This window comes from Stomoxys calcitrans, chromosome 1 (assembly GCF_963082655.1).
Source record: "Stomoxys calcitrans chromosome 1, idStoCalc2.1, whole genome shotgun sequence".
NCBI classification, from domain to species: Eukaryota; Metazoa; Arthropoda; class Insecta; order Diptera; family Muscidae; genus Stomoxys; species Stomoxys calcitrans.
The window spans coordinates 5,809,147-5,822,314 of NC_081552.1; the positions used below are offsets into that span (position 1 = coordinate 5,809,147).

Sequence of the window (13,168 nt, forward strand, 5' to 3'; positions counted from 1 at the left end):
CCGGACGAGGCGCCGGCACCTCTTTGGGGAGAAGTTTTTACATGGAATACTACCTTCCAAATGTCACCAGAAATATGAGGGCATAACCACAACTGAAAATTTTTTCTGATGTTCCCATCAGGATTTAAAACCAGTCACTCAGCGTCATAGGTAAACATGCTAACCTCTGAGCTACGATGGCCTCCAACAAAATTATGCAAAAAAGCAAGCACAAAAACATTCGACAATGAGTTCAGACACCGTTCAGAACTTCTTCTGACCTGTCGGGAAAAAATTTCTACAGGTAAATAAAAGAAGACAAAAAATATCAGAATTCGGAAGGAACTAGGTAAGATCTTTTCGGAAGACAGTTGTTCACGTGAAAATCCGAATAGAGTGATAATTCAGTGACAATAAGCAACTGACTAACAAATGGTTTGATGCAAAGTATGAGAGATATAGGAAGATGTTTTTGAAACTTCATAAGTACAGAGTTTCGGGGCTAGACGCGGATTGGATGTCTTATATTCAATGCAGATCGAATTTCAGGAGACTATGTAATGAGAAAAAAGTGTTTTTGAGGATCGCAATATACAGAGACTTAACAGTGCGAATGACAGCAGTGAATGGTGGAAGATTTCTAATTCACTCTTGAAACGTTTACCGAGGTTGGCCACTAAACTTTCCATACAAGACTTCCGGGACTACTTAACATCGCATCTGGCTGCCGTGTCCTTGAACCGCGAAATCGCCTGGTGTGAGGGATATAATGTTGACCCTTGGCTTGACCCACCTTTTGAACTAAAAGAGCTTAAACTTGTTCTAAACAAAACTAAATCTAATAAAGCCCCAGGAAACGATAGAATCAGTTATGGATTTTACAAAAATGCCCAACGTCGTTCCTTAATGAGACTCAAAATTTTCTGCGTATTGCTATTCTTTTCTTAATTCTATATTGGTACCAATATTCAAAAAGGGTGATGCAAGCTTAGTATCAAATTACAGAGGTCTATCGCTACTAGACGCAATCTATAAGTTGTTCACTGCGATATTACTTAATCGCATCAAAAGCTGGGTACAGGTGAATGACGTCAAAAATGATTATCAGGGTGGTTTCCGTAAAGAGTATTCCACTTTAGACAATTTATTCAGTTTAACGTCTATTGTACATTTATACTTTCACTCCGGGAAGAAAACATATTCTTTCTTTGTAGATTTCTCTATAGCTTTCGACAAGATCCCGCGTAATCTTGTATTTTTTAAACAGAGCAGGACTGGCTTATCGACCAAGATGGTCAGTGTATTACGGAGTCAATATGAAGGTACGACCTCCCAAGTGTGGGATGGCTCTGCTTATGGGGTCTGGAAATCAATCTCAGTAAATGAAAAATAATGATATTTAGGAAAAGTTTGAGAATTGGGAGACACACGAGTTGGAAGTACGGAGAACAGACTATTGAACTGGTAAAAGAGTATAAGTACCTAGGTGTTAACATAACATTTAACCTATCTACATCTAAGCGTCTAGATTCGAAGCCCGCATTAGTAAAAACGGCTATAAACGATAACTGGCTGAGCTATGTCAGATAAATCTTTCGAATAAGATGAAGATATTTAACTCTACTGCGAAGTCTATACTATTTTACGGCGCAGAGATTTGGGGTTTTCAATGTTTCGACCGGATTGAGAAGTAGCTTCTTTAAGAAGATGTTTTTTTTACCATAGAATACTTCGAATAACATGCTCCACTTGGAGATTACCAGGTCTACTTGCGGAAGAGGCTGTGCGACTGGGCAATTTTTGGTATTCGCTTTGGTCGAAATTATGTGAGCAAATTGGCATGTCTTTAGAAATTGAACAGTGGAGATGGGACCTATCGTCTCTACATACTTTTATGCTGGAATCATTAAATTCATTGGAATATGACGATTTTGGAAGGAGTGCGAGGGCAGCTTAATTTCATGACATGTATTCTATTTTGCAATATGATATACCGCCCTACTTTGTAGACTCCAACTCGGCTCATTTTGTTGGTACGATCATGAAAGCCAGAGGTGGTTTGCTAAATTTATATGCTCGTTCTTTTTGCACTGACATTGTTGACGTTTGCACACTTGTAATCTACATGAAATGGAAAATACATACCATTTTCTTGGGAGATGCCCAATATTTTCATTCTATCGAGTGCATTATTTCGGGAAAATCCTGTTAACAACTACCGAAGTTTGTGAAATTTTGTACAACATTGATCGATGTCGTGTTTACCAATATATACTAAAGAGTCAAAAGTACAGATCACTTTCAATTACCGAATATGAAAGAGAAAAAAAAGCTTGTTTATTTTTGAAATCCTTTATGTTCAAATAGATAACTACTGCCAATCAAACACACAACATATTCTGTTTTGTCTTATTGTTGTTGGATTTTTTGTCTTATTATGATTTAAATAAAATTAATTATATCTATATACATATATAACAAGTAAAAGCGTGCTAAGTTCGGCCGGGCCGAATCTTATATACCCTCCACCATGGATCACATTTGTCGAGTTCTTTTCCCGGCATCTCTTCTTAGGCAAAAAAGGATGTAAGAAATGATTTGCTCTGCTATTAGAGCGATATCAAGATACGGTCCGGTTTGGACCACAATTAAATTATATGTTGGAGACCTGTGTAAAATGTCAGCCAATTCGAATAAGAATTGTGCCCTTTGGGGACTCAAGAAGTAAAATAGAGAGTTGGATTTATATGGGAGCTGTATCGGGCTATAGACCGATTCAGACCATAATAAACACGTATGTTGATGGTCATGAGAGAATCCGTCGTACAAAATTTCAGGCAAAGCGGATAATAATTGCGACCTCTAGAGGCTCAAGAAGTCAAGATCCCAGATCGGTTTATAAGGCAGCTATATCAGGTTATGAACAGACTTGTACTTTATTTGACATAGTTGTTGAAAGTAACAATAAAAAACGTCTTGCGAAATTTCAGCCAAATCGGATAGAAATTGAGCCCTCTAGGAGCTCAAGAAGTCAAGTCCCCAGATCTGTTTATATGACAGCTATATCAGGTTATGAACCGATTTGAACCACACTTGGCACAGTTGTTGGATATCATAACAAAATACTACGTGCCAAAATTCATTCAAATTGGATAAGAATTGCGCCCTCTAGAGGCTCAAGAATTAATCTGTTGATTAATTCTACTCGATTTATAAACAAAACTATATGAAATTTAAATATTGGCCAAACATGATAAAACAAATTCGGTCAAATATTTGATTAATGTAAGCTTGCCTTTATCGTTCTGAAACTTGAATTGACTTTTGTACTAATTTTTTCACGCTACTGTAAATACTTTATAATTTGTTTTTCACGTAAATCAATTTTTATTTTAACAGCAAAGACAATTGGAATTCTTTCTGTTAGTTAAAAAAAGACTAGATCTCATTTGAATATATTTAATTCGCACAGAAATTTACTGTATTAAAAAAAATAAAATGATTTCAATTAATTATATTGCATAAAAAATTCATTATTTTTGAAAAGTAAGTATTACTGAATGGGAGTCATAATTTTGGGTGATTCAGTACATTTGGAAGTAATTCATTATTTTGCAACATTTAGTATGTTTGCGGGTATGCCATTATTTTAAAGCAATAAGTATTATTAAATTGAAGCTATTATTTTCCATACTTTGGTATGTTTAGAGGTATGTCATTATTTTTAGCACTTCAGTATTTGTACGAAGATTTCATTATTTGTCATCTGGTGGTATGTTTACTCTGAAGTACTTTCTTTTGAGGACATGCCCATGTTAAAGTATTACTGCGGGTACCTAGTAGTAAGTGGTTACAGCATCTTGTTTCGGGTTACCCACTGACTTACCCGGTAATATGAGTTTTTGCTGGGCTGGAGAAAAATCTTCAAGAATGTCAAGTCGTTATTATAAAAAACGAAGAAACTCACCCAACTAGGTGGCCTCTAGCGCGGATTACCGATTTACATCCTGGAAAAGATGGATTGGTGCGGGCGGTGACGGTCAAGGCTGATTCTGGTTCAGTAAAGAAGCCAATAAATATAAGTAGTATATATAAGCTACTAAAGGCAAAGGGAACTGTTATAGAGAATCGACTAGTGGTATCCGCTTGGATTCCTGTTTGGGATCAGGTGTCTCAAATTCATAAGATGATTGGCGTGCCGTTCGAAAATTTGGGAAGAAAAATGACTCTGGTTCTGAATTAAATAGCTGTCAAACCTTTGGAGAGAACGAATATGTTAACGATGGAGGGTGGCTCTGGATGGATGCTAACTCTTGGATGGATGCTAACTCTTTATAAAACCAAATTGTAAGTTTGAGGAGTTTGGAGTTTTGAACGAAGTTTGAACTGGACATCAGTTGGATATTTAAAGTTTTCAACCAAAACAACTGATCATATTCAATGTACGGGTCGGTCACAACGAATAATTCTGCCTCTGCAAGGCATTTTGGAAGTGGAACCTAGCTGCACCATGAGAACCCAAGGACCAACAATTACCGTGCCGTTAAGCATCCAGTCCAGCCGAGTCTTAGAAGACAGAGAGACGTTCACGGCTGACATAGCTCAATATGTTTCCCTTGGGACCAATGATCATTAACCACACCCGCAAAGTTGAGGAAATAGTGACGAAGCTTAGAGACACCCAAAAAAAGTTATCCCATGGTTCAATTAAAATGAACTAATTTTCAATAAAATTGAACTTCATATAGCTCTAAAGACATTTTAATTCGATTTTGGTTGATGGTGTTGTTACAATATTTTAACGATAACTCCGCCTGCGAAAATATTAACTTATTTCAAAGTAACGGATGTAATGAAATTTTTTAAAATGTTTACTGTAAGTAAATCTTAACAAACATGTTGCAACACAGGTTTCGCGTTTAAAAGAACATGACATTTCTTATTTTCAGCAATCATTTTATTTGTACATTGGCATTCAACCAAACGAAGCTTTATATGTTTTTTGCTTTTCAATTTCCATTGGATTAAGAAAAATGTTGCAATTTTTAGATAAGTCGTAAGGATAATAACCGTAACCACCATATTAAAAAGCTCCATAGATCTACTGCTTCTCACAGTATCAATTTGATTTAGATTTTGCAGTTCCACACTATTATCAAGATGCAAAATTTTATGATTCTCAGTTTAATACAAACTACCGGTAAAATAGGTGTATTTCGACTTTAATTGCTGATAGAAACATCCATTGCGAAAACATCAGTATTCTATACTTGAATTAAAAACCGTTTCCCAGTTCTATTTCAAATTTCTGAAAACACAATTAAATAAAAACAAATAAAATTGCTGCAAATATTGTGAGTTCTAGTGCTTACCGGACCATGCCAATGAACTGAAAAATAGTGATAACCATCATATTCAATTTCTATTTATTCTTGTCTTAGATAATACAAGTAAAGCGTGCTGAGTTCCGCCGGGCCGAATCTTGGGAACCCACCACCAGAATCCATTTTCTACCTACCAAACTTCTGTCAAACCAGGAAAAGTTAAATCTTCTATGAACCAAACAAGGATGATCGAGAGACCGGTTTGCATGGGAGCTATATCGGGTTATAGACTGACTTTTGCCGTACTTGGAACAGTTGTTAGAAGTCATAACAAAAGACTACATGCAAAACTTCAGCCAAATCGGACAAAAATTCTGCTTCCTGGGGCTCACGAAGTCAAATCGGGAGATCGGTTTATAATTGATGAATTGACTGGTGAAATTATGCCTGATGTCTCGAGTTCTTCTTCGATTTCCGTCCTTGCTGCAAAGGCTACGGGTCTTTTGGGAACATAAATTTCCTTGGCATCTGGCGGCAACTGAATATGAACCTTTGTCTTCATACACAGACCTAGGAAACTATTATCGAAAACTATGTGGTACATACTTTTAAGAGCTGCGATGTCATCGTCGAATTTAATTTGATGACAACAGGATGATATCGGTATGTCCCAAAGGTTGAAAGATTGAACCCAGTCGTACCCATGATATTCAGCTTTTCTATATCTGTGATATAGCAATTTAAGGACTTTGTGACGTCACCTATTGTCACGTTGCATTCGAACATGGCCAGTATCGTGAGTTGTGAGGCCTTCCGGTTTTCGATGCTGTGCCACGTTAAAATTGATATTGTAACGTTTTTACCATAGACGTTTTAGTCCCAAATAGTAGTAGTGGTGTTTATTGAGTCGTCTTATTTTCGATTACATTGGAATGTATTGCATATCGATTACTTAAAAGCAAACAAACTTAGAACTACTGTTGTTTCGTTCTAGTACACTATGAATTGGTCTACTCACTACATGATTACATGATTGTATGTACATATATGAATGAGAATGAAAACAAATGATTGAATTTAAAGACTTGCTCCCGATCTTTGCTGTTACTTACAGAGCACCATGGTCTGTGAAATAATAAATAACTAAATAACATTTTTAAACGAATCGACAACTAGACTGTTAAATTATGTTGACATACAGTGCGGGATGGTATTAGCAAATAATGAATGAAAAGTACAGATGTGTTTGACTTTATAAGCAAACGACGGCTTATATACATAAGGCTTTTTTAATTTAACACTTTCGTTTAAAGAGTTGGTTAATAAATAACATCATACTCCCAGCTGAAACACAGTTCGATTACAATTACTTTACTTAAGGTGCCCGCACACTACATGGTCTTGTCTTATGGCATATCAAATTTTGTTATTATTAAAGTAGCACGCATAATCTGATACGAATCACAACTTTAATTGTTTTCTCTGTATAATTTATTTTTTCGCAAATAAATAAATAAAAACGAGCCATTGAAACCAATAAAATATACAAAAAAGAAGCCGGCAGATAAAAAAGCGTGTTTTGGTATGGAAACAAAAACATTATATTGCCTTCGAATTCCGCTCGCGGAACAATTACAAATTTTAGCGACTATTCCGAAGACAGAATAGAATCCGTCTTGTTGGTCACATCGATGTTTCGTGAATACGCAATGTGGTAACTTCGCGATAAGTCCTCTGATGGTCTCTGCTTACAGCTGGGTATGCACCTCTAGCGAAATTTTTAGCTGCATCCAAGACATTTATGTCGTCATTGAAAAATAGTTGTGTAGAATACAAGATGGCGACAAACACCGATTTATAATTTTGGCCGAATTTTAATCATATTTGGCTATCAAAGCACATATGCACTCAAATTAATCGTTTTTATTTTCAAATGACTTAATTTCATGTTGCATTGGCCTATCAAAATATACATTTTCATTCATTATTGCAAGAAAAATTCTCCTTTCGACAACATGAGAACCACTTCTCTTGTTTTTAGTTACGATGTCAGTAAGACATCAGAGTCGATATGGGATGGTTCGTCCGATTCCCGGACCAAAATCAGAAAATGTTGTTTGCTGGAATGATACTTGACAGGCACTACTCTATTGAACAAGCATGAGGTGGAGTTAATATTAACAAATGATACAACAAAACAGAAAAAAGAATGGCAACAAAGAACAATAAAGAAATTCTAGAGAATACTGGAAACAATAATTGTGTTCGTGTACTCAAAAACTTGTGCAAATTTGCACAAATTGCTACTGGATGTCGTTCGCGTACTTTATTTGCCAGCAGAAGATAGCAGGAGAGTGCGTGAGAGCAAATAAAATTTGGCAATTGAATTCCCAGCAGAAATTTTAAGCATAGAACAGCTGTTTTATAAAACCAGCTGTTTAATTCACATAAATATCAAAAGGGAGTAAAGTCTTTTCTTACTCTCAAATTTTTACTGTAAACGTACGCGACAATCCCAATGTGTGATGACGGTATTAAAAAATCGTTACAATTTGAACTTAAAATAACGGAAAATAATCTAAAGGGACCTTAAAACTATTAAAATCCAATTTCAACAATATTTTTGATATATCGGATGTTGTGAATAAATATGTTGCGTTTTTCCTCTTTCCTTTTTTTGTCATTCAAATTGCTTGATCACACCATATCTTTTAATAAACGGCGATAAGATTAGCCGCTTAGCTAAACGTGGATAGCATTTTTCTCTATATAAACCCATAGCGAAACAATTAAAGGTGGTCTCATTTGTGCAACAACCACAAATCGTATGGTGTGATCCGCTATCTTGCCATCAAGCTGATTGACGTTTTGCCAACACACAAAAAAAAAAATTGTGCGCTTGTGTGTATACGTGCGCGTACATGAGTAGAGAATATGCGATAAAGAAGATGACAACAAAGAGAATGCAAAAAATCTGACATCTTACTACTGTCAAACCTGGCCGGGTGTTAACAGCTGTTTGCGTGAGACCACCATTTTAAATCCGCTAAATGGGTAAATAAAAGACCACTTTATTTATTCAATTATTAAACGTTCTGCAATGGCAAAATTGCTTAGGATTTAAAAAAAATAACAGACTGGCAAAGAAAACAATCCAAATATCTATAACCAATTTGGTATTAATTGCTGTGTTTTAATAACCAGTCTTTCCCTGTTCGCCATTAAAGGTTTTTGACGGCTTGCCACCTTTTGCGCTGGTACAGTTTCTTTGTGACCAATTTGAGGGCACTTACTGCATGTATATTTTTGAAATGGACAAAAGATCAAGTAGTGTAGGTCTCCACAAAGCCAGCATGGTATTTAAGGTATTTTTATTTTATCTAAGGCCTTCTGTAGATTTGTTGACGTTGTGTTGTGTAATACGCTGTTTCCTCTACGACTTGATCTATACATAATACATTTATGTCTTGAGGCTACAATTTTTTACCAGCCTAGCGGATTCGCTAGCTTATGGATTAAAAAAACGCTCTTTCCGCTAATTAATTTATACTTTAACATTGGCAGCATTTTTCTCCATACAAATCAAGCGAGAAAATCCGCTTAATGCAATGGGTATGTATGTCTGTTGCGTATTCATATCACATTAAACCGTTTCAAACAAATAAAATTTCATGTTTTTTATTTTTTGTTTCTTTTTACTTGCAAATTTAACGCCTTGTCTATTTCCGACAGTTTGATTATTTTGTTCCCATAAAAGACAACTGCGCAACAGAGTTATATTCTAAAATAATTTTCTCGCACACTAACAGCTGTTCGTTTCATGTTTCGGCTGTCAAATCGCGTAACACTATTCAGATCTTTTTTTTAAGGCAACGCTCGTGAGAATCAATACTTCTTTTTACATTCATTTATTAAAACAACTAAACTATACAATTATTGAAATACCCCAGCAATGTTGAGGGCCTCTACTGGTATTTTGAGCCGTCTTTCTGCCGCAGAGGGGAAAACTGGAAGCTCCGAATTTGCTTTGGAATTTGTAAGATGGAGACGCAAGCCCCGTTGGTTGCCAACAGCAAAGAGCAAAATGTACAGAGTTCCTGAACGAAAAGAACAAACGACAGAGGAAAAGGCTGAGTTATTGCGTCTTCATAACAACTACAAGTACGTTTTAATTAAATCAATACCTGCAGACTTCTATAATGTATGGACTTTTTTTGCCCAACTTAGGACACAGTTACGTTCCGTACGCCAGTATTTAAGGGAAGAAAATCAGCGAATTGCTGAGACATCCACTGCGGACCATTTTGTTTTGACACCAGAACAGGAAGAAGCCGATTTTCAACGTTGCCTGAAGGAAAACGAAAATTGGAACCAGGAAATAGCCCTCATTCGTGAAGCACGTCTGGCCAAGGAGCGACAAACTAAGGTCGACTATGTACAAGAAAGACTAAGACTGGCCGAACAACGAGAGGAGGAGAAAATGGAAAAAATTGAAGATTTAGTAAGAAAGCAAAAGGTAAAAAATAAATACATAAGAAACCGACATCGGAAGCTATATATTCTGCCTAATTTGGTTTTATTTAGGAACTTTCCAAGACATTCATTACACGTGACAATCTGGATGCAGCCATTGAACAAGCCATAGCTAATCCCATTGACTATAACTTCTCTATAGATCTTCAGGGAAATATGTATCGGGGACGCACCAACACTCCCGGCAACCCTGGCGGGCAAAGCAGCCAATCCCTTTTGGAATCAGAAGATCGTTTGGAAGCCAAAAATTAAGTTGTAATTAAGCCTCAACTGTATTGTTTATTGTTGCATCGAAGTTTCTTTTCTTTCTCTTTTCTTTGTAAGACATGTGAAGTGCAAATGAATGGGTAAAATAATTTCAATTGTATAGCATAATAAAAAAAACTAACAAAATGCGAAAAACGATGTTGACTTGTTATGTACACACGAAAGGAAGAATCGTGACAACTAGTCCAGTGTAGAGTACGTAGGAAAAGTATATGCTATAGTTTGTCATCATCTGTCAAGGACTCTTTCAGTAAATGTTCCCAGTCAGGTGTGGCGGTGATTTTGGCTTGTATTGGTCCCAGGTTTATCATGTTACCACTACGTTCTTCGCGATTACAGCTAATTGACATTAAATCCTAAAACAAGACAAAATCCTTGTAGCACTTTTTAAATTTTCGTTCTGCATTTATCTACCTGAAGAAATCCAGTTTCCATTCCAATGTCCATGTCAAATTGAGTTTCTCCCAATATTAGTTTCGTTTTACCAGATCGATAGCGTATCAAACGACCCACCTGACCTTCATCCATTTTCTTTAATATATGCTCTTTAGTGGATTTTTTCTGAGTTTCGGCGGGAGTTTGAGATTTCGCATCATCTGTAGCCTTGGAAGTTTCCGGGGAATCTATGTCCTCGTCAACACAAGGTAACGTATCTGGCAGCTGGAATAAAGTGGCATAGCGTTAATAATATGAAGGATGTGCTGTCAAACGATTTACTCACTTGCATTAAAAATATTTGTGATTGTGTCGTGCTTGTTAGAAGTTCATGCAACGACTGGGGATAACGAGGCAACGGTCGGTTTTGTTGCTCAGCAACGTGCATTGCTTGGATCTGAGATGCTATGGTTACAGATTCTGTTATGATGCAAAAAAAATTCATCAACTTCGTGATATCAAATAAGTTTTTCATCTCACTAGCTGTATTTACCTTCACTCGATATATTTATAGACGTTTCAGAGTTGGGGAGTTCCATTTTGATTTCAGGTTTTAAATATTTCCATTTGCCTTGATATTAAGAAGGGTGACAAAGAGTTTACCGCAAGCAAAACACGGTAAGTGACAGTGGGATATGTTAAAAGTTGTTTGTTATTTGCTCAAAATATAACTTTTTATGTTGAATGTCTTTGTGGCCTTTCAACAAGGCGTTGACAATTAGGGAGCATGTGGTAGCAACTTAGGATCAAAATTTAAAACCTAGTCGTTCCGCTCAACTCCGGTCGCATATATATATTTAAGACTTTACTTCCTTTGACCTACCTTCTTGCAATTGAACAGGAATCCTATCCAAATCAGTCTTTTTTTCATCTTCCTCCTCCTCATCATCGTCAAGCACTTTTAGTATGTCTTTATCTCTAGCCAATTCTGCTTTTAAGTCCAGCTTCTTTTCCATTTTAAGTATAGTGGGTTTTCTCATAGCAGACGGCGAATCATCCACATCTCGGGAGTAGCTGGATAGACTCGCAGCTTTTCGAATATTGACAGCTCCAGCGCCTTCAGAAAAGACACCTGCTGTTTGTATTAAAGTTGAGGCACCACCTCTGCCTCCACGACTTGCACCTCTGCCAGCCCCTCTCTCTACACCACGTCCTCGACCACGACCTCGCATTTGTGTGGTGTCCTTTGAAGTTTTAACGTTTCTAAAGTCCCCATAAAACAGATTTCTATTTCAAGTTTATGAGCTCGTCCCTAATCATAATTTTACTTACGCATTTTTATTTCTTACAGCATTCAGATTGGGTACGAATACTTTCTTGGCCGCCGATGATATACCGCCTCTGCCACCTAGCGTCAGATCCCTGGCTGGGGTCAGGGAGGATAATTTTGTTGTTCCATTTGTCATAGACATTGGTGGGGCAGATTCACGTTTGGCACTTGTGTCGGCGACCGCATTGACAGCTGGCATTTTTGAGGTAAGCTTTTTTGCATCACTTGCGGACATATGATTTGTATTTTTCTGTCTGATTAAAATGTGTTTCAAAACTTTGTGCGTAATATTTTATTAATATTAATTAAAATTAATAAACTAATATTATCAAACTATTGCAATTCCTCATCTAAATTCCACTCCATGAGAACCGAAAACAACGTTTTTCAAAATACTCAAACGTCAAATAAGCATACAGATGTCAAAGAAAATCAGAGAGTTGCCAGAACAACGAAATTAAATGTTCCACTATATATGTCTACTACACACAAAGAGGTTTAAAGTACCAGCAAAGTATCCAATATATTCAACATGTGAAAACATATGCTTAAATATAACAACTTTGACGTTATATCAAAGTAAAGTTCCGTAAACAGCTGAATATAATTTTTTCTGTTTGAAGATTATTTCATGAAAATGTTGGCCGTGACTGCGCCTCCATTCGCTTAAGGCGCTATTACACGCCACGTGAATATCCTATGACATGCCACTTTTTGTATTCACATGTTATTGAAAATGTTTGTAAAAATTCTCAATTTACATACGATTCATCATTTTTGCTACCACACATGTGTGTTGTTTTCATATGACATAACCTAAAAATTTGAGCAAAAGCTGATTTTTTTATTAGTAATAATTATCAAATTTGTGAGAAAGCGGGTTAAATCATAAATCTCTTAAAACAGTTTAATTTGGGGTTGCTTTTATTTGACTGACAACCAAAACAGCTGATTTCTTTATGTTTTTGTCAGACGGAATAGAGCAGACTCTTATAGAAAAAAATTACAGGTGATAATGTACCCCGTGTACAAATGTACCCCGTTTAATAGAGCCTTTAGTCCAATTTTGGTATACCCTTTCCAATATTTCGGCCGATATCTCACAAAAAATGCTTCAATGTTGTCTTTGAATCGGGCTTGTCTGTATAGACACATGACATAATTACCAGGGAGTGTACCGTAAAGTACAAGTGAGTACAATTTTTTCACGCGAAGTGCACTATCTGTCTACGAGTTTTGGTTGTGTGTATATTATAGTTAAGAGTCAATAGATACACAAACAACAAAAAATGGCGCGAACTAGTAACATACTCAAAATCAGAGTTGGACTGGTAATTGATTTTGATAGATAGTGCACTCA

The 13,168-nt window shown here is 36.4% G+C and overlaps 2 protein-coding genes across 3 annotated transcripts; one reads left to right on the forward strand and one right to left on the reverse strand.

The window, feature by feature from the left end:
- Positions 1-9,126: 9,126 nt before the first annotated feature.
- Positions 9,127-10,241, forward strand: LOC106087800 (small ribosomal subunit protein mS26). Its single transcript, XM_013252973.2, has 3 exons — positions 9,127-9,464; positions 9,531-9,819; positions 9,888-10,241. The coding sequence occupies exons 1-3, from the start codon at positions 9,256-9,258 to the stop codon at positions 10,086-10,088; spliced, it is 699 nt and encodes a 232-aa protein (XP_013108427.1). The 5' UTR covers positions 9,127-9,255; the 3' UTR covers positions 10,089-10,241.
- Positions 10,085-12,204, reverse strand: LOC106087799 (uncharacterized). 2 transcript variants are annotated; one of them, XM_013252971.2, is made up of 6 exons: positions 11,811-12,203; positions 11,362-11,741; positions 11,032-11,109; positions 10,825-10,958; positions 10,518-10,763; positions 10,085-10,459 (listed from the first exon to the last, which is right to left on the reverse strand). In XM_013252971.2, exons 1-6 carry the CDS (start codon positions 12,041-12,043, stop codon positions 10,319-10,321), a joined length of 1,212 nt encoding a protein of 403 aa, XP_013108425.2. In that variant the 5' UTR covers positions 12,044-12,203; the 3' UTR covers positions 10,085-10,318. The 2 variants fall into 2 exon arrangements, with proteins under 2 accessions (XP_013108425.2, XP_013108426.2); XM_013252972.2 differs by lacking the exon at positions 11,032-11,109 and having other exon boundaries at positions 11,811-12,204.
- Positions 12,205-13,168: the final 964 nt, after the last annotated feature.

Coding starts and splice junctions, on each gene's coding strand:
- LOC106087800 (XM_013252973.2), top strand. CDS start 9,256: ATGTTGAGGGCCTCTACTGGTATTTTGAGCCGTCTTTCTGCCGCAGAG. Junction 9,465..9,530: donor CGTCTTCATAACAACTACAA/GTACGTTTTAAT, acceptor TGCCCAACTTAG/GACACAGTTACGTTCCGTAC. Junction 9,820..9,887: donor ATTTAGTAAGAAAGCAAAAG/GTAAAAAATAAA, acceptor GGTTTTATTTAG/GAACTTTCCAAGACATTCAT.
- LOC106087799 (XM_013252971.2), bottom strand. CDS start 12,043: ATGTCCGCAAGTGATGCAAAAAAGCTTACCTCAAAAATGCCAGCTGTC. Junction 10,959..11,031: donor TATAAATATATCGAGTGAAG/GTAAATACAGCT, acceptor GCATCATAACAG/AATCTGTAACCATAGCATCT. Junction 10,764..10,824: donor CACAAATATTTTTAATGCAA/GTGAGTAAATCG, acceptor ACTTTATTCCAG/CTGCCAGATACGTTACCTTG.